Source organism: Leguminivora glycinivorella, chromosome 25 (genome assembly GCF_023078275.1).
Source record: "Leguminivora glycinivorella isolate SPB_JAAS2020 chromosome 25, LegGlyc_1.1, whole genome shotgun sequence".
In the NCBI taxonomy this organism is placed as follows: Eukaryota; Metazoa; Arthropoda; class Insecta; order Lepidoptera; family Tortricidae; genus Leguminivora; species Leguminivora glycinivorella.
The window spans coordinates 9,051,735-9,073,585 of record NC_062995.1 but is presented as its reverse complement, the minus strand read 5'-3'; the positions used below and the strand labels follow the sequence as shown (position 1 = coordinate 9,073,585).

Here is a 21,851-nt window from a genome sequence, read left to right as displayed (position 1 = left end):
GTCAAATTCGACATCAAAGTTGGAGTTAGAGTAAGCACCATGCCACATTCTCTAAATGGCCGCCATACACAGATCCTGAACTATATTTTTTTTAAATAACAGTGGCTAGACTATGTCCAGATATTCTGCTTTGTGGATCATGTGTCGTTGAGGTTCGCACCATACAATTTTTTTTCGCAATCGTATCGTCTTTTACGCACTTTGTGAATTTTCTAGTAGCATTTGTCCGGAATCGTAATTGGTACTCGGGAGGATTAAGTCAATACTGTCTAAACCATATGCTTTACGTCGAGTTTCGAGGACAAAATGTGTACCTTATTATGTGCCTGATTAAGCCCATGGCTTGTTATAAGAAAAAAATATAATAGCAAATAAATACGGCTACTCAAAGTTGTCTTCATACTTAACGATACAGTCTTTATGTCCTTTAATTCTGTATCTTATGATTATTTCAGACTTTCAAAATGCTGCAAGTTCTAACGAATCTTCCCCAATCCAACATGTTCATTCTAAATGAGTTGAAGAGCGCTATGGGTAAGTACCTACAATATAGTTTTGACCTCTAGCGTAGACTAAATATAAGAAGGTCATACCACCCCCTACATTAAAATGCGACCGCCTAAGAACGCGCATACACTACACCACACATAGATGACCTTATTGCTGTCATGATAATTGCTTTTTAACTACTCTGAGACTTTAGCACGTGCTGTGGAAACGGGAGCTAGCCACCGTGAATAATAGAAACAAAGGCCTTTGTTTAACAGATTACGGCAAAAGCGAAACGTTCATCTCAGAAAATTCATACTATACCTACCTACCCGCTAGCAGTTGCCTCGAGGTAACAAGTGGCCGAGGGGCGCCACGCGGCCGCCTGTGTAGTCGCGTGGCACGTACCTACCGTTCTTTTGAGTTTTACGTAGTAACTTATTAGTATGTAGTAGTTAAATAAAGCGGAGGTATTTATCGTTTTGCAGGCAAGTGAAGGATCTGTTACGTTAGTAAATTATTAATAATCTAAGCTGTGACTTGGATCGTAATGTATTATTTCTCAAACATGCAATGAAATATTGTAATGAAATATTGATTTAAATAGTAAAGTCGTGATGAAATATTGTCTTTACGTTCCTTAAAATGGGCTGGGAAGTATCGCTTTTTGGGCGCAACAACTCGAGAGGACTGTAAAGGGATTTCATATTATTTTTTAGGCCTAGGCCTGCAAAGTAACTTTTTTTTATAAAATATTGTCCTTTAGAGCATTTTTTATTTATTTCATTGTATGTTTGAGAAAAGCACTATACATGCCTCGGCGTGAAAACGGATTCCCGGCCTCGTATCCCTATCCCGATATACCCACTTGGCCGGAAATCCTCATTTTCCCGGCCTCTGATGTAATGTACTATTGTGCCTCTACTCAGGAACGAACTTAGGACTCGACCGAGTCATCAAAACCTATTAATATGCGACGCTGAAAGAAAACTGTCCCAACTTGTCCTTCTCTGTTTGATACATATCCTCAAATTGTCTTATTAATTTCATCATCCTCCTTGCGTTATCCCGGCATTTGCCACGGCTCATGGGAGCCTGGGGTCCGCTTTGACAACTAATCCCAAGATTTGGCGTAGGCACTAGTTTTTGCGAAAGCGACTGCCATCTGATCTTTCAACCCAAAGGGTAAACTAGACCTTATTGGAATTAGTCCGGTTTCCTCACGATGTTTTCCTTCACCGAAAAGCGACTGGTAAATATGAAATGACATTTCGCACATAAATTCCGAAAAACTCATTGGTGCGAGCCGGGGTTCGAACCTGCTACCTTCGGAACGAAAGTCGCACGTATTTGCCGCTAGGCCACCAGCGCTTTTATAAATAAATTGTCTTATTAATTTATGGAAAAAAATTCGCGCTACGCCCGTGTTTGTATTTTTATTATGTATGCCCATTTGACCCGAACCCCCTTTTGGACTTTCCGTATCTACGTGCTTACCTCTACCATAGAGGAATTAGGCAAGGAGAGAGTTGTAACTCCATACATCAGTAAATGCGAGTTATTTGTAGTGACATCTAGCGTCAAACACTAACCATTACTCAACGCTAGGTGTCAACAGTGTCTCGTCTGCCAAAAATTAATATTAAAACAGTTTACAACTTATATTACAAGCAGAAGGAATCGAAAACAGAATGCTGATTAATACTATTGTAATGTTATCTAAAAATTGTTGAGCATTAGACTCTTCGTAAGTCGCGACAGCTATTGATAAGTAGCAGTACTGATATTTTACGTTGTTTGACGCGTGATTGACGTTAGATGTCACTTGTATTGAGTTACAACTCTCTTCTTGTTTAATCCTCTGTGCCTCTACTGATATTACATGTGGGGGACTCCAAGCTCTCGGTAATTGTGTCATATGCTTGAAAATTTCGACCCTTGCTTTCGTGTACCGATGGCCAAGTGAGGAATGTCGAGATCCGACGCCGCGCCAAGGTGCGGGACGTGGGTGACGTCATTTCCAAACTCAAATGGAATTGGGCGGGGCATGTTGCCAGGCAGAGTGATGGCAGGTGGACCAAAATGTTGACCGAATGGTGGCCGCTTTCGGATGTAAGAAGCGCCTGGCATCCGTTGGCTCGTTGGGTGGACGACATCCGAAAAACTGCGGGGCACTTCTGGATGAGATTAGCCCAGGACCGGGATGAGTAGCGTACACGAAGGGAGGCCTATGCTCAGCAGTGGGCGATGGCTGAAATGATGATGAAGATGACCGATGGCCGTGTGGTTGAGGTATCCGTCCGGTTAACGGAGTACGCTGGTTCGAATCCAGCTTGGAACACTTGGAGGCATTGGTAATTTTTTCTTTGTATATGACATTATTTAATGACTTATATTGACCGGGATATAGACCGTGATTACTTTTTTCCGTGATCATGATGCATGCAACTGCGTCGAAATATTGGGAGCTCGACAAAAATCAATAAGGTAATCACGGTCTATATCCCGGTCAATATAAGTCTAATGAAAATAACCGTGAATCATTCAAAACTCTTATTTATTTAATGATTGTTTTCCAGGTATGATGCAACATCACGACGCCATAACGGGCACAGAGAAGCAACACGTGACACACGACTACGAGCGTATCGTGTCGCGGGCTGTAGACGACGCTTATATCATCGGGAACCAGGCTTTCACGTAAGTGTACTCTTAGTTGACCAAGATCCCGTCTGGCGGGCACTCTGTAAACTTTACTCAGGTGCCGGAAAACCCGCAGGGTGGGTTTTCGACATACACGCGGCCGGTTATAAATTACCACCGGATTCTGACGTAGTGGGCCAGTTTTGGTCTAGTAGTGAATGTGTCAAGTTAGTTTTGACACAGAATATTTAAAAGTACTAGCTTTTTCCGCTGCTCCCGCGTATCAATCTTATTGAAATGTTGAACTTTGGACCCCCATTTCAAACCCTTAGGATGTGAATTTTGAAAAATCTTTTCTTAGTGCTCCTCTACACCTTATGATTAACCTGCGTGCCAAATTTGGAGTCTCTAGGACCAGCGGTTTCGGCTTTGCGTTGATATGTCAGTTAGTCAGTTTCTTCGTTTATAGACAAGTACAGAAGGCTCACAGTCAATGACCTATCAACGGACTGCATGCGACATTGAGTTCTATTGCGCTATGAAAAGGTCGTCAAACTTTATGGGCCGCGAACTAGCGGCCGTCGGCTTTTGATGTATTTTTAGTCGTTATAACGGTCATTTGATATAATTATTGAATCCTATAATAACAAATAATATACGAACAAATTGTATAATTCTTATTTAATATAATGATCATTTTTTCGAATAACCGAATATTGTATAACATACTTTGAGTATAATGCTTATTTCCTATAATAAATAATTTGGTAAAGCACAGTTACAGTCGTGTGTAAAGCACAGTTAGAATAATTTTTTTTTACAATAAATTAGATCCATCATTTACAAGAAAAGTGGAGTAGGTTAAAACTGTGACCCCTACACACAACACGCTGGTACCAGAAAAATAGGTTAGGTTAGAACTATGACCCTTAAACATATGTACTGCTATCAGAAAAGTAGGTTAGGTTAGGTTAGAACTGTGATCCCTTCAAAAAAGAATAAAAGTAATTTATTATATGTTTTATACAGTTTGCTAGTTATATTGTACTAGTCGGATATCAATACATAGTTATACCATATAAGTGTACCACCTGTGGAACTACTGGAAGCAGGGATAATAGTTATTTGTTATACAAGGGGGCAAAGTTGTATTTTAACGCCGAGTGTGGAATTGAAAAACGAGCAAGTGAAAGGATTCTATAGTTGAACCACGAGCGAAGCGAGTGGTTCGAGAATAGAATCCTGAACTTGCGAGTTTTTTAACACACGAGAAGTAAAATACATTTGCACCCGAGTGTAACACAAAACTTTTCCCCTCACTAAAGCGAGGAAACTACAATGCAAAAAATGCGTTTATCACTGCTTCCAGTAGTTCCACAGGTGGTAAATCATCTTTATTGCTAGATTCACCTACTTTTATCAATTTTAAAGTAGTTAATTTGACTTTATTCAAGGTCAAATTACTTTACCCACTAGTGGATAAAATGCGTTTTTACCCGCTGGTATTAAAGGACAAAACACGTGTTTCCGAGCTAGTGAGGGGAAAACGCATTTTTTGCGTTGTAGTTTCCTCGCCATAGTGAGGGGAAATTATTTTTAACCCCCACGCAAAAACGACGGGGTGTTATAAGTTTGACGTGTCTGTCTGTCTGTCTGTTTGTCAGTCTGTCTGTGTGTGTGTCTGTCTGCGGCATCGTAGCTTCCGAACGGATGAACCGATTTAGATTTTTTTTTGTGTGAAAGCTGAGTTAGTCAGGAGTGTTCTTAGCCATGTTTCATGAAAATCGGTCTACTACGTCGCGGTCGGGGGTTTTTTCAAAATTGTAATTTTGTGGTTATTATTAACATATCATCTTATATATCGAATATTATGAGTTACTCCAACCAAGTTTAAAAAACAGTTGTATTACAATACGGGTCGGGGTCGTATCTTGCGTCTATCATCCCAGTGCGTATGATCTCCTTATAAACTAGCGCCGATTTGCGAGCGGTCGCTTTTCTGTGAGGGTTCTCGAAATCCACTTGGTAAAGGCCGAATTTGTACCTGAAACATTATAGATGTTATTGTTAATTTCAACATTTTTTTTATTATTATAAATGGGCTTACTCTTGGCCACAGACTAGCCAAAGGCAAAGACGTGGCCTACGATGGAGTGAGCTCGCCCAGAAGATGCCTGTTCACTCTTGATTTGTGAGTGTGCACGGGAAACGTCCCACTTTGTCGATTGCTAGAAAGCCGCTTTGTTAGTTTATTCGTACACCCTGTTTTTATTGAATTCCGTTAACTTTAGATCTTCTTTAGATCAAATACCATTAATTTCTCTAAGAAACAAGCATCTCAACTTTTACGGTTATAGACTTAGACTTATTAAAGAAAAGATAATTACGGAACACGTGTGTGACAGCCTTTACCAATTCCTAATGTTATTACTACTACTTACTAAATAATTTTTTTTTTGACATTTAGAATTTATTCTAGAAGTTTTTAGACTAGTACTTTTTATACAATTTAGATTGATATAATTTTATTAATTCAATGTAGTTTTAAATAGTTATTTGTTTTACAACGGGGCAAAGTTTTTGTTTAACCACACGTGCCAATATTGATACCCGAGCAAGCGTAAGATTCCAATATTGAACCGCGAGCGTAGCGAGTGGTTCAAAAAGTGGAATCTTAGCGTTGCGAGGGTTTCAAGGCACATAGGTTAAACAAACTTTGCCACCGAGTGAAACACAAAATTTTTCACCACACCAGCACGAACAAAATATTGACTATAAAACATCAAACTAAATCATCAATTTAAAATTTGTATGAAATTATTTTGCGCTCTTGTGGATAAAATGCAATTTTGCTATCCGTTTTCGAATAGCAAAATTGATCTTTACCAGTTGGTGTGGTAAAAACAATATTGTTTTCATCACATTTGCTGTTTAAAGGTATCATTGCGTCTACGTGTACTGAAGCATAATGTACTATTTTATTCCCAAGGGAATAATGGATTTAGTTTTAAAAATTAATACAATCCGTACAATGCTTCAGGCAAAGGAGATGTTTAAATCTGCCAAGGATTTTTATTGCACAACCAAAATTTTACTATTAAGCTATAAAATATATTATACGGTATGATTAATGCATTTTATTTATGTTTTACAATTATTTCAGTGTGTTTTGCATTTATTTCGTAAAATTTAACTCAGATAAATTGTTATAATTTACAATCTGACAATATGCTCTCTACTCGCGCTTGACCGCGTGCGTACGCGAGGCACCCACCGTTGCCTAGCAACGGAGAGTACAACAGATCGAAATATTTAAATGAGAAATAAGTACAATTTTAGTTCAATTATATGATTTATATGCTTTTTTGGACGTTGCATTTAATTTATATGCAGTATTTTCGTGTTTGTTTTCGTTCAAAAAGTGTTTGTTGTCAAAACAATGGATTTAATATGAATAATCTGATGTAGATCAAGATACATTACCTACTGGTCGCAACGCCGCCGGTTGAAGGTTTTGCCTTATGACTATTTCCTCTGTATTTTTCTCTCAAATGTGATGAAAAACATTGTGTGTAACTCGGGGAGTATGAATATTACTAACTCGAGTCTTTAAATCGCTCCGGCAAGCATTGAACTACTATGTACTACGTACTAGAAATGACAACTCGAACATATTCTGTGCGCCGACCGGCAGCGGCGGCAGCGCGAGGCGCATGCGCGTGAAGCGAACCGTGTCATAGAGTAAGACTTGACCACCTAGACGCGACACTTTTAGTGTAGACCTTTGTTTTATACTTTGTGTGTGAAATACTAAGTAGTTTACTTTTAGCACTATTATACATTGTGTTATATTTAATTTCTACTCAGTGAAATAAAAATAAGTAATTGTTTTTTTCATAAATTTTAATTTTCTTTGAATAAAATTAGTTTTGTAAGTTTCTGTCACTCAGAATAATAATCGCGCCATTCACGTTGTTTTACCTCCCTTAAACATCGGTTGCATTAAATACTATTTCAGTTTTGGTGTCACTATTTTTCGTCAATAATGAGAATTATAATTCAAAATCATGCTTATTGTATAATATTTTCGACTAAAATTCGTATTAGAACCGTATAATATTCAAAACTATAAATTGAAATAAATATTTTTATATTATATATTGAAAACAGAATATGATCACAATTATTATACCTTATTACCTACATGTCATGTCTGCGCGATTCATCTATGATTCCAGTTGTCAAAATGGCGGCCATAGCATCGCGTTTAAGGAGCCCGTCCCTTCATTATAATAATTACTTAAATTAAGTTAGATCAAAATAGCTTGTCTACTAACCGATGAAATGTGACACCGTCACTTTTATTAGATTTTCTCGTATGGCTTCAACAGTATCTTATAGCACAGGAAGGCATTTTTTCATTTTATTTGTGTGCAGTCAGAGACAACCTCCTCCCACCACGCGCAGAGACTGACTGAGGCAACATAAGTCCACTGGACTTATGTTCGTGGCGCAAACTTTTGTTCGCCGTGTCTTCTCTAGTACATTATACCTCAATGCCGGCAAGCCGTCGCGATTTAACTTACACTCGTTAGTAATATTCAACTTCCTCCCCTTGTTGCACAATGTACTATTATTGCACCAATAAATTTCTCTGATATTTAGACTAAGATGAATATTGTACATTTTTGACCATTGCTCCGTATTTAAAGAAATAATATTTTGATTGATTGATTGATAATAAATACTTACCCATACCCGCTGGCCCATTCAAAGCTATCCATCAGTGACCAAAAGAAGTACCCAATACAATTAACACCATCAGCTCTCGCGTCCAACAATGCGTTCAAGTAATTCCTCATATAATCAACCTTCTTCTCATCACCAAGGTCTTCGGCTGGTGATAGGGGGAACCCACTCTCAGTGATGACGATGATTGGGTTGTTGTAGGTGTCCTTAAGGTATAGGAGTAGGGAGTGGAATCCTGGGGCGTAGTCCTGAGAATGAAAGTTACAGGTTAATAAAATAAATGGGTGAATCAATTCTTTCTTGTCTGTTATTGCCATGGTTACGGTCTCCCGAGTCACGCTAATTTTATTAACCCCCGACGCAAAAACGAAGGGGTGTTATAAGTTTGACGTGTCTGTCTGTCTGTCTGTCCGTCTGTCTGTCTGTCTGTCTGTCTGTCTGTCTGTCTGCCTGTCTGTCTGTCTGTCTGTGTGTGTGTTTGTCTGTGGCATCGTAGCTCCCGAACGGATGAACCGATTTGGATTTAGTTTTTTTTGTCTGAAAGCTGAGTATGTCGGGGGTGTTCTTAGCCATGTTTCATGAAAATCGGTCTATTACTATGTCGCGGTCGGGGGCTTTTTCAGATTTTTTATTTTGTGGTTAGGTTATTTCAAGCTTTAATTCAACTTGCCTTGTTAAGTATGTTAGTTTGGGTCAAAACGTAGAAGCTAAATTTGACCCACTTCCCGGTTTCCGATTGAGCTGAAATTTTTGCAAACATATGTAAATCACGTGACAATGCAATATTATGGTATCATGGAGCTGATCTGATGATGGAGCAGAAAGGTGGTCATAGGAACTCTGTTATGAAACGTATCCCAATCGAGTAAGGGGTTTTTTAGAAACGTTTCGGAGAGCAGTAGATGACTGTTGAAAGAAAGGTACAGTCGGCGATAAAAGCTCGAGCCAAAAATATTTTTTTTGCAAAAAAACTTATTTATGAGATACTAGCTTTTGCCCGCGGCTTCGCTCGTGTTAGAAAGAGACAAAAAGTAGCCTATGTCACTTTCCATGCCTTAAACTATCTCCACTTAAAAACTCACGTCAATTCGTCGCTCCGTTTTGCCGTGAAAGACGAACAAACCAACAGACACATACACTTTCCCATGTATAATATTAGTGTGGATAATAGGCTTGTGTCGTTCACGAACTATGAACTGTTAGGAATAAAATCCCATCAATGACCGAAATGAACTGAATCTTTCCGTGGTCTGAGAATAGGTCTTTGCTCATTTAGTTCAGTATAGGATCGGCGAGCGCGAGCAGTTTGGATCGAGAACGAATGTGTGACCGAGAGCGAGAGCTATTTAGCAGAGCAACAAAAAAAAGTCAAGTTTTCATATTAAACTTCGGTTACTTACAACCTTTCGGCCCGGAATGTTACTATCTATGGACTATTCGTATCATTTTGACACTATTCGGTCCCATTCGTTCTGATCTTTCCGACCGCAGTGGTCGCTGGTCTGGCTGAACTAAATGAGCAAAAGACCTAAAAGAGCGAACTAGTTCGTGGGAGCGATTGAACGAGATCGGAGCGTTCCGATCAACGAACGAAACGGCACAAGCCTAGTGGATAAGAGGCAAACGACTACATGGATCGCCTGATAAGCCACCGGCCGTGTCTACATCAGACGGGTTGTAAGTGCGTTGCCGGCTTCCACTTACTCTCATCATGTCCAACGAGCTGGCAGGCCACGAGTCATCCATGTATTGGCCGATGCCGACGTCATCATAGAAAGACGGAGATTCATACATTCCTGTCACTGACTCGTTTCTGTAATTTAGAAATGCTTTGTTGTATGTCTAGGTACATGCATAGAGGAATGTAAGGGAAGAGTTGTAACTCTATACATCAGTAAATGCAAGTTATTTGTAGTGACATCTAGCGTCTTCACGCATCAAATCTGCTGTAAATTTATGGGGTGCACTTTATTTTAATTATTCTATTGTATTCTAATAATTAACCAATAATCTATAATCGTAGCCTAGTTTGCAGGTGGTATAGCGACATCTAGCTAAAAATGTGGACATCAAAAAATACTTAAACATTTTACGACAACAAGTCATTACCCAGTTTGCGGGGGTAACAGTGACATCTAGCGAACAACTTGCACTTCTTCAACCTAGCGTTGAACCTTGCTCTCTTGTAATTATTTTTCACGCCCTCTATCGTTGAGTTTCCTAAACATATCTAAGTACATCGGATTTACTATTTCCTTTGACTGAAAACACGCTGCGATTACTACTTATAAATTGTAACCCCGAGAAATGGGCCACTGGCAAAGACATATGTAATTCCGTATAGACAGATAAATTCTAAGAACAAAACGTACCTCAAACAGAAAAAGGTACGGTGGCCTAGATGGCGATACACCTTTGGGGTACGCTCGGCTAGATGGCGCTATATTTAAATTTGACATTTTAACACATATCAAGCTAAGGATATGGTCCAAATTGTCAAAACTGAGGTTCAAAAGTTTTAAGCTTGTGCCGAGAGATGGCTGTCTGTTCACTGTGATTACACATTTTACTTTGACAGTAACTCTCTATAATACTCAATCCTCTTTGGCACTGAAAGCAGGAGCAAGTTACCTGTACACCATCACGCTGCTATAATGATTAATGCCAACGAAATCATAAGTTCCATTTATATATTCCTTCTCCTCTGTACTGAAAGGTCGGAGTCTCGACTTGTGTCCTGACGGCGCTGGCAGCCGCCACGCGGTCTGTCAGACGTTGAGGGTAGTCTCCCTTGAAAACTGGGTCTAGGTATTGTCCGATCTAAAATAAACACCATGTTTAGGCACTGAGGATCGATTTTTGAATTTTGAACGCACGAATTCGCCGTTCGAAAGTCTGTGGAAAACGACGTACCTAATGCTATTTTTGAAAAAGGACGGCTAGTAATTCTAAAAGTAGTGATATTAGACCACTCGTTTTCGATTCTGTTAGTAGAATTGAAATCGGTAGCAGTCGAGATATTGTTGAACGGATTTCACGAAATCGAATGGCCAAGGTTCAAAAATCGGCCCCCTGGGTACACCTCGGACACTGGTGATCAAATATACGAAAGAGGCGCATTCTTAGCACACAGTTTAAGCTCGTGTAGGTGAACGCGTATTATGCTTGTTATGAGTGAAATATGACAGGTAAACTGTTCGCGTTTTTGACAGGCGGTAACTATGAAGTAACCGAGAGGGAGTGGGCGGCACTTTCAGCGGGGAGCGGGAGTGGCCATACTGTACGATAGTACTCACTATTACTAGTTACAATTACAAGTGGTTGTCAATGTCTAATATGACAAGTTGGAAAGAGACTTCCGATTGTAACTTGTAACTTTTAGTTTTGAGAAATGGGCCCCTGGGGCCCGTTTCTCGAAAGGTACAAGCCTTGTATTACAAGTGCGCGAACTGTCAAATCGTATGGGTTGTCATGGAAACACACTTGTAATACAAGGCTTGTACTTTTCGAGAAACGGGCCACTGGTGCCAGCCGAAGCGATTAAGTGATGAGCTCTCGGCAATAGAAACAAACAAAAGGTCCTACGTGAGCTATTTAGGTACCTAAGTATTCGCGGGTTCGAACCCCGGCTCGCACCAATGAGTTTTTCGGAATTTACGTGCGAAATGTCATTTGATATTTTCCAGTCGCTGTTCGGTGAAGGAAAACATCGTGAGGAAACCGGACTAATTCCAATTAGGTCTAGTTACCCTTCGGGTTGGAAGGTCAGATGGCAGTCGCTTTCGTAAAAACTAGTGCCTACGCCAAATCTTGGGATTAGTTGTCAAAGCGGACCCCAGGCTCCCATGAGCCGTGGCAAATGCCGGGATAACGCAAGGAGGATTATGATGATATGATATATACCGTTGTCTGAGTACCCACAACACAAGCTTTTTTGAGCTTACCGTGGGCCTCAGTCAATCTGTGTAAGAATATCCTATAATATTTATCTATCTGTCTATTTTTTGCAAAGAATTGCCAATTTATATAGCCACCCCGTCATGAGTTATCTCACCATCTAAATAAATAGGTTACACTGAGAGAAATTTGCATTGTGAATTTAACAAGTTCGACTTGTTGCGGTTTATCCGTTTGAATCAGCCAAACGTATGTTTAAAACAATATGTGTCAGGTTGTTTTTATAAAATCGACTTGTTGATTCAAATATATTGCCGATTCAAATGACAAGTAGCTTGTTGTTTGAACCAAAGAGCACGTAGGCGCTATTTTAACCAAAAAACTTGTTGAACGAACATGAAAACTGGTTGTATTTTCTCTCAGTGTACTTACATATGAAGCCAAATAATCCTTCACAGCTTCTTCATCTTCTTCCGACTTACTAGCAGCTATCGGCCATTGAGCATCCACAACCAACCCCACTTCCCCCCTGAAACCTGAACTCCTCATCATAAATACGCCAAGCTTTAGCATGCCCCAGCAGAAGATTCCTCCCACACTCATAGAATCCTTTCCCAGGCGATTTTATCAAAGGAGGATGCGTCCCTAGTCCGTAGCTGAAAAACAATGTATAAAAGGTTCGTTTATCGTTATCCAATGCTTTACTTTATCGCCGAACGCAAGAAAAGCTATTCTTGCGTAATCTCCGAATTTATCTGCTGTGTTTTTGTGTAACCAGCCGCCCTTTTTAGCGAAAGAAACTGGTAAATCCCAATGGTATAAAGTTACAAGTGGTATTATATCATTTTGTAACAATAAGTCTATGAATTTTCGATAATGAGCGATCCCCCGTGGGTTTATCCTATTGGTAGTTCCATCTGGAAGGATTCTAGTCCAGGATAGGGAGAATCTGTAGCTTTTGATGCCTAGATGTTTTAGCATTTGGATGTCTCGATGGAAGCGGCGGTAGGAATCGGTGGAGATGTCCCCATTGGTGCAATCTTCCACTATGTCGGGCTGTTTGTGGAGGTAGTAGTCCCATGTCGATTGGCCTTTACCTGTGTAAACACTGTAAATATTAGTAAAAAACCTTGGTATTCTATTTTCAATTCCTTCTGCTTGTAATATAAAGTTGTCAACTGTTCTAATATTACATTTTTGGCAGACGGGACACTGTTAACACCTCGTATCGGGTACTGATAATTCTCGCTATTTGACGAGTGATTGTCGCTAGATGTCACTGTAACTATGCCTATCTACTTATACAAATAACTCGCATTTACTGATGTATGGAGTTACAACTCTTCCCTTACTTATTCCTCTATAATCTGTAGTAGGGTTGCAAAAAAAAAACGATTTTTTTTCTGGCTTGAAAAAAAAAACATTAAAAAAACCGTGAAAAAACAGTTTTGTTTGAGTATGTTTTGTTTCAAAAGGTCGAAATATCAAAATTTGCAGAACAGTTAAAACTTTTATACGGTATTTAAGACTTTATGTTAACTATTAAACAAATTTAATTCAATAACTTTAATTTCTGGTTTTATAAAACTAATACTACACAATCTTTAGTTAGTACGAATAGTTATCGCTATTTGCTGTTGGCAACACCACCGCCTCTCCACGCTCCACGCCACATCGGGGATTCCCCAATAAATGTTTGTATACTGAATGTTTATCGATTTAAAATGTACGTTCTTGTTATTGAAATGTTACAAATGAAAAACCGTTACTGTTGTATTAATTGATCATCTGAAATAAAAACATATTTAGAAAAAAAAACCATGGTGCTTGGTATTTTTCCATGTTTTCTTTTTCTGTAGTGAAAATTAGGTAAACTGTAGTCTCACCATCAACGTTCCAGCTCCCTTCGACCTGGTAGGCAGAACTAGCCACTCCAAATAAAAACTCCTTAGGAAACTTCTTTATCGCGATGCCATCGACTGATGAAGCACTTTAATCAAAAAGTTTAGTTACGATGAGTCCAGCCTACGCCAAATCTTGGGATTAGTTGTCAAAGCGGACCCCAGGCTCTCTTAACTCATAGTTCGGATGGACGGACGGATGGTTTTCCGTGATGCATGTAACCGCGTTGAAAATAAATATCGGGAGCTCGATAAAAATCAAAATGGTCAATTCGCGTCAAGAGAAACATGAGTCACGATTTTATGGCATGTTCCTTTCCCAATATATGCATTGTAGTTCAAATAAACACCCGATGAAGTCGTGACTCACGTTACTTTTACCAAAGACCTATATAACTTCGTATAGACAGATAAAGTCTAGGAAAAAAACGTACCTCAGTACCATACAGAAAAAGGTACGGTGGCCTAGAAGGCATTACACCTTTGGGGTACGCTCAGCTAGATGGAACTAATATTAATATTTGACATTTTAAAACATATCGAGCTGAATATTGGCCAAATTGTCAAAACTGAGGTTCAAAAGTTTTAAGCCTGTGTCGAGAGATGGCAGTATATGCACTGTTATTACACATTTTACTTTGACAGTAACTCTCTTTAATACTCGATCCTCTTTGCTTTTACGTAGATTCACCCAAAAAGTTAATCACGGTCTATGTATATGGTCAATAGGGTACCTTAAGGTTTCGGACCTCAAGAGGAAACAGAAAATTTTTAGCGCCATGATATTTTTCTCGTTATTTTATCAATAAAATTTTAAAATCACTATTATTAATGCGAATGAATAACAACCGTGTTAAATTTTATGTCATAAACGTGGTCGTTTAGTAAAAACTATTGTCACGATAGAAACTATTATAAATAAAATATATTTTAATAAAAATACTTACACAAATATTAGCACTGTCCATAACCACATACTGTCTCTTGCACTTTTAAGAACTGAAAATATTTACAAATAAAAAAAACACCTAATAATGTATCCACTGAGTGGAAAATAAACAGAGGTACAATCACTTGGAAACTAACTTTATGACTCGATGATTTCCTCATGTTCGAACCCACACATTCACACATCGAGAGTGAACAGTAAGCTGTAAGAATCTAGTAAGTCACTTGACTATAAGGTTTTAGGGTTCCGTAGGCAAAAGGGCAAAAATGGTAACCTTATAATTTCGACGTGGCCATCTGTTTGTTTGTTACAACCATTTTTATAGCCTATTTTGTTTAAGTACTTCCTCTTATGTAAAGAAGCTATTATAGATTTTTAATCTTCAGGCAAATCAAGATCTTATGACTTTATTTACAACAATTAGACTGTGACAGACTGACAGACGGACAGACAGACGCACGAGTGGTCCGACAAGGCTTGTTTTTTTCCTTTGTAGGTATGGAACTAATGGAACCCTAAAAACTATCGAGTTTTTTATAGCCTCAAACTTGACAGTATTTGTTTAATTTTTTAAATTTTAAATAAAAGTTCAAAATCGTTTTTTTTGTATACTGATCGGCGATTGACCCTAGTCACACTGATGGAAAGTGACGACAGAGTCTAAGATGGAGCTCACCGATTCAGTAATAGTCTTCACTCTTGCTTTAAAGAGACCGCTGTCGTGTTTTTAGGGAACACTAGGGTTGTAAATAGAAAAAAAACCAAATGTTTTTTTTTCAGAATTATGAAAAAAAAACATGAAAAAAAACCGAGCACCTATATGTTTTTTTTTTTCAGATGAACAAATAATACGACAATAACGGTTTTTCGTGAGTTGTAACGTGTTTCAATAACAATAACGTACATTTTAATTCAGTATACAAACGTTTATTGGGGAATCCCCGATGCGGCGTGTAGCGTGGAGAGGCGGTGGTGTTGCCAACAGTAAATAGTGATAACTACAAACTACAGATTTCGTAAATGTTACTTTTATAAGACCAGAAATTAAAGTTATTTGATTAAATTCGTTTAATAGTTAACATTAAGTCTAAAAAACCGTATAAAAGTATTAACTACTTGCAAATTTTGAGATTTCGTACTTTAGAAAAAAACATACTCCAGAAAAAAAACAGTTTTTTTTCACGGTTTTTTTTCATGTTTTTTTTTCAAGCCAGAAAAAACCGTTTTTTTACAACCCTAAGGAACACCGATGGTGGGAGAGTTTGTTTTGGAATATATACACGAATTTGATGAGAGCTACTGCTCTGACCAACTTTCAACTCTGTGGTTCAATTAACTACAGAAGATAAAACCTGAAAATGCCTACATTAATACCTCTTATCATTTTTATGGTCTAATTAGATTCATTACACGAATTAATTTACATAAAATTGATGGCTACGAAGAATTCGGTGCGAGAGCTTTTTCAGTTTCAGTTCAGCTCTCTTTAAAACATACCATTGTAAAAATATTGACTAAAGCCTGGCCAAAAATATATGACTAAGAGGGCGCAGAAACATATGACTATGCCTATATGACTATATGGACTATGGGCGTTGTTATTCTGATACACAGTAAAAATTGTGTAGAAACTTTGAAGATAAATTTCAGCAGTTCTCGAAAAGTTTGTACAAAAATTAAGGAAAAAGTTAAATTTGTTTTTATTAGTCCTATTTTGTTACCAATTTTTTTTTGATGAATTGAGATTTTGATAAGTTTTATTTCGTGATTAAGGTTCTCTAGTATCTATATTTTCTTAATTATAACAATTAACCTGTAAATATCTTGTGAAAGTCAACTTATATTACTAAGTGTTGGTAAAAATCACAGTTTTCGTTTTCTTTCAACCCCTTATTTGCCAAGAGTGGCACTGAAGCTTTAGTAGTTTCATGTGTTCTGCCTACCCCTTTATGGGATACAGGCGTGATTGTATGTACGTATGTGTTGGTAAAAAAATAGGATCAATTAAAATTTGCTGACGTGGCTATGTACAAAGTTGCCCGGAACTGTTCATTTAAGGATTTATTGCCTAAAATGTAGAATAAAAACTTTCTACATAAAATAAAAAAATCTACTTTTGTCTGGAGGGCCGTCCGACTTATGCGACGTGCATGCTTCTGCCCTATTTACATACATACATAGGTACATACAATCACGCCTGTATCCCATAAAGGGGTAGGCAGAGCACATGAAACTACTAAAGCTTCAGTGCCACTCTTGGCAAATAAGGGGTTGAAGAAAACGAAACTGTGACATTGCAGTGACAGGTTGCCAGCCTCTCACCTACGCCACAATTTAACCCAAATCCCACAGTCGCCTTCTACGACACCCACGGGAAGAAAGGGGGTGGTGAAATTCTTAACCCATCACCACACAGGCCCTATTTTATCGCGTATTTTTTGAACCAGTTTATTCAAATCAAAATACGATAGCTAATAAAATATGCTCTTAAACGGACTTCGACCATATTTTGACTTAGTGAAAAAAAAAACACCTACGGACACTTTATGGAAAAAAAATCACTTTGATTACTACTATTAACTACGAATAACTCACAATATTTAGCAATACTAAACACTTATTTATATTATTTGTATCCTTTGCTTGTCTTGACTTTTGCTTCAAGATTTTACACTTCAAACGATAAGTCGATGTTTCATGCTTCAGGTTTTTCTATACAGAGTGGGGCCTGTAACAAACGCGAAGAATTGAACTGTAGGCTATTCTCCTTATACTGATCAACATTTGTTCAGTGACTTTTAAAAATTATGAAGTCTTTAAATTTTTAATTTTTCATACAAAATCAATATAGATAGATAGATAGATAGATAAAAGCTTTATTTGAATGCTGCAATAACACACAATTACAAATGCAACACAGAACAACAAAAAGAGAAGAAGAAAAAAAACATACAATTGACTTAAAATTACGTACACAACATTTAAAAAAATGCTTCCCAACACTGTGTGCATTGCAGCAAAAACAAAAGGGTTCCGACTCAGCTATACGCTTCACCCTTTCGAGTGAGGCACTGATATTCTGCCGGCACCCAGATCACGTTACAGTTAAATAAATAAAGAAATGTGTATAAATGAAGAAATAGGTTAAGCTAATTTTAAAGTAAGGTGAGAAAACAATTTATGATTATAAATATAATTATATACATTGCTGTGAAATGAAATACAAATTAAAGTGGAAATAATACATACATATACAATTAATGACCAACAAGAATATAGAAAATGTGTAAGTAATACTTGTGTTATAAAGTGTTATAAAGTGCGCAAACGTGCCGTTAAGAATGTACCGTAAAAATAATTATATCCTAAAATCCGCGACCAAAAATCCGTATGGTATCCCTGTTTTTTGTTTCTCCAGTAATATCTTTTTAAATTGCAATTTGAAAGATTTCTTACTTTTTAGTTGTCTTACAGGTGGAGGGATATCATTCCAGCATTTGGTCGCGAGATATCGGAAACAACCAGTAAATGCGACTGTTCTGTGTGGATACATTTCCAAAAGGCAACATCGAGTTGACCTAGTACCATGGCGGTTATGAAAAGTTGATGTGGATACTTTGGAAAAGAGATATTCCGGTGATTTATTATTTAAAACGCCAAAAAGGAGACATGCAAGATGGAGATGTCTCCGAGAAGACATATTGAGAATGGACGATTTGTTCAGATACGGAGATATATTATGGCTTCTTGGAGGTATTGAATAAATAAATCTATAACAAGCATTTTGTACTCTCTGTATCAAGCGGCGAGTCTTTTGTTGCAAGCGTGGTCCATAGACGATATCACCGTAATTTAATTTGGATAGAACCAGCGATTCACACAAAATCATGCGATATTAGCTTCAATGTACGCCATTATTGTTGTCATTGACGTTGTCTGTCACACTTTAGACTTAACAGAATTCGCAATACATTACCTCTTAGAAAAAACTTTCAAGGGTGATAAAAATCAAAATACAAGTTATTTATAAAAGTCGCCGAACAAATGTTGATTAGTATAAGGAGAATAGCCTAGAGTTCAATTCTTCGCCTTTGTTACAGGCCCCACTCTGTATAAAACGCAAAGATAACAATTAAGAACCCACTTATAGTAACGATTACGACAATTAAGTGTTACATTGTATGTTTTAACCAAAGACCTTTACAGGGGACAGCTCAATCACATTTTTTGCCATACGAAATTAAACCTTATTACTGAAACAGAAAGTCGATCGTATCAGACTAGCGAAAACGGTCCACATGAGAGGGCATTGTTTGGGCTGGTGTCCCTCTCGCACGTGTTGCCAGTGTTAATGAGGTTCCCATATTAGTAGTATTTTTATCTGTATATTACCTGACTTTATAATATCTGTATATTACCTGACTTTATAACTTCTTATTTTATTTTAATGTTATATTCAAACTAGGGTTTCGATATATTTCAAAAAAATTGCAAATAATTATAATGTAATTATTTTGATGCCAGTAAATCAAAGATTTGTATAATTAAAAAATACTTTCAATTGGGTGTTAGTAGATTTAGTAGTAACTTTGAAAATTGACTGGTATCCCCAATTTATGACAGTGATGACGTCACTGAATAATGTTGACATTGTCAGCAAGTGCGAGAGGGACACCAGCCCAAACAATTACCTCTCATGTGGACACACTTTTTGACCTAACTAAACAATCTAGTTTAATAATTCTAAATCTATGGTTTTAACCCGACGATCTGTCAGACAACCTAAAAGTAGGTTAAGGTGGCAAAGTGCGTCTAGCAGGCAAGTGCGTCTAACACAAAATATCTCGAAAACTACCTACTTCGGTTAGCGCGGTCTTCTTCGTACGTGTTTTAATTTATCGCCGCTCCTTACGAATTTACTTTCCGCACTTAAATCGTAATGACGACCGGTCTGGCTCAGTCGGTACCCTGCCTGCTAAGCCGCGGTTCTGGGTTCGAATCCCGGTAAGGGCATTTATTTGTGAAATGAGCACAGATATTTGTTCCGGCGTCATGGATGTTTTCTAATATGTATACAAGTATGTATTTGTCTATTTAAGTATATATGTATATCGTCGCTTAGCACCCATAGTACAAGCTTTGGGGCTAAGTCGATCTGTGTAAGGTGTCACCAATATTGTTTTTAATATACTATTTCTAAAAACTTGCATTTGTAATGTTTACAGTAAACTGCTCCAATCAGAGACGAGTCTAGTCTACGAACGATGCGAGTTCAACCAATCGCAGTGCGGTGTCACTGAGCGCAGCAAAGCTTTTATCGTAAGTAGAATCTGTATATAAGCATAAATTAAATATAACAAGATCATACACCATCTCATACATTAAAATGCGACCGCCTAAGACCGCGCTTACACTCCACCACACATAGATGGCGCCACAAAAAAAATGTCTTGTAGCTTTCGATTATACTTGTAGATGGCGTTAAGTGTCACTTTTGACATAGATTTACGGCTCGGAATTGACACTTAATGCCAATCTACAAATAATCGGTGGCAACAAGGCATTTTTTGTGGCGCCATCTATGTGTGGTGGAGTGTAAGCGCGTTCGTAGGCGGTCGCATTTTAATGTATGGGATGGTATGATCTTGTTATATTTAATTTATGATATAAGTATCAAAATCGAGTATTATAAAGAATTACTGTCAAAGTAAAATGTGTAATTACAGTGCATAGACTGCCATCTCTCGACACAGGCTTAAAACTTTTGAACATCCGTTTTGACAATTTGGCCCATATTCTTAGCTTGATATGTGTTAAAATGTCAAATATTAATATTAGCGCCATCTAGCCGAGCCCATACAACCATTTCAGTCGCAAAATCTTCAAATCAGTAACTAACTGTCAAATGTGACATAACGCGTGGTAACGTCGTGCAAACAATGCGACCGTATTGATACAATAACAAAATGTAGTCGTCGTGTGCACTCGTTACGGTAACAAAATGTGTACGAATTTGTGGCTGTCAATGTCACTGTCAGAATGACTTTTAACGACACTTTATTAGTCGACGTTTGCACACATAACGGTAACAACATGTGGACGAATTTGTGGCTGTCATTGTCACTGTCAGAACGGTTTCTGACAGTGACATTGACAGAATTTGTACACACATGTGTAGGTCTGATTACCGAACTGCTCCTAAACCACTGTATCCGCAAATGACAATCTGAAATACGAAGGTTTCTCAAACTGTCTTGTGAAGTTGTGGACTGGTTGCTTTGAATCATTTAAATATGAGCGAATTAAATAATAATAAACGACGACGACCATTTAAGCACTCTTCGACATTTTATAGAAATATGGGAAAGTTAAGAAAAGTGCAGAATGATAATACAAATACATAAGCACTTTATAGTTACTTAATGTATTAAATATATAATTTTTAATTCTTATTGATAAAAATGAAGTGTAGTGTTGCTTTACACAATAAAAGTAGGAATCAAATGAAATAGAGTATTTACTGTGATATTAATAGAATTTCTGTTGCGCAATGATAGTTTTTTTCAGTACAGATGCTGCTTTTTTTAACGCAGTAGTGCGAGAAAATCAAGCAATGATTCATTTCTTGTCTGGTCGAAACTCTTAGCTTAGATTTAGGTACTGAAAATCGTCGTACGATACACGTGCGAAAAGGACATTCACAACTCGTGTCGATTTAAAACACTCCCTTCGTTCGTGTATTAATTTATCGCTACTCGTATCGATTTTCCTCTTTTCCGCACTCGTATCTACAAGTATTTTGTTTGGGTTACAAAAAAAACACATTATTTACTCTACTACGTTTTATTTATGTCTCTTTAACATTGCAAATTTATAGACACTTATCTATACAAAAATCTTGACAAAAGAAGTCCAGATTGCTGAAATTAATGTTGATAGTAATATTAATGACGACTACTTCAACAAGTGTCAATTGTGAAATGCCGCAAAATACTAGTAGCTCTATAGAAGACCATAATAATATGATCCCCGATCCTTTACAACCCAGCAGCTCGGTACGCACGTTACAATTTTTTTTAATCTTCTTTAGTGAGGGCAACTAAGTACGACGGCATATTTAATTGTTTATAAAGTTTGAGGATACCTGGAAAAAATTAATACAGGAAGCCATTTTGAAAATATAATAAATATTCACTGATTTCGGTCACGCGTGTACGCTGCGA

At 37.7% G+C, this 21,851-nt stretch overlaps 2 protein-coding genes across 3 annotated transcripts in view; one reads left to right on the top strand and one right to left on the bottom strand.

Annotated features, from left to right (window-relative positions):
* LOC125239397 (lysosomal alpha-mannosidase-like) overlaps positions 1 to 21,851 on the top strand; it is a 60,788-nt gene that overhangs the window by 24,776 nt on the left and 14,161 nt on the right. The window contains 3 exon segments of the mRNA XM_048146967.1: positions 456 to 534; positions 3,069 to 3,189; positions 19,854 to 19,947. Coding sequence (XP_048002924.1) covers positions 456 to 534; positions 3,069 to 3,189; positions 19,854 to 19,947 — 294 coding nt within the window.
* LOC125239402 (cytosolic beta-glucosidase-like) lies at positions 4,870 to 12,853 on the bottom strand. 2 transcript variants are annotated; one of them, XM_048146973.1, is made up of 5 exons: positions 12,211 to 12,853; positions 10,513 to 10,701; positions 9,586 to 9,694; positions 7,885 to 8,129; positions 4,870 to 5,176 (listed from the first exon to the last, which is right to left on the bottom strand). In XM_048146973.1, the coding sequence occupies exons 2-5, from the start codon at positions 10,521 to 10,523 to the stop codon at positions 5,023 to 5,025; spliced, it is 519 nt and encodes a 172-aa protein (XP_048002930.1). In that variant the 5' UTR covers positions 10,524 to 10,701; positions 12,211 to 12,853; the 3' UTR covers positions 4,870 to 5,022. The 2 variants fall into 2 exon arrangements, with proteins under 2 accessions (XP_048002930.1, XP_048002929.1); XM_048146972.1 differs by lacking the exons at positions 9,586 to 9,694; positions 10,513 to 10,701.

What these genes read in the sequence shown, in the direction of transcription:
- LOC125239402 (XM_048146972.1), bottom strand. Translation starts at nt 12,381, where the DNA reads ATGAGTGTGGGAGGAATCTTCTGCTGGGGCATGCTAAAGCTTGGCGTA. An exon ending in AGGATTATTTGGCTTCATAT is followed by an intron (nt 8,130 to 12,210) that starts GTAAGTACACTG and finishes TTTCATTCTCAG; the next exon opens with GACTACGCCCCAGGATTCCA. An exon ending in GAATGGGCCAGCGGGTATGG is followed by an intron (nt 5,177 to 7,884) that starts GTAAGTATTTAT and finishes ATAATGTTTCAG; the next exon opens with GTACAAATTCGGCCTTTACC.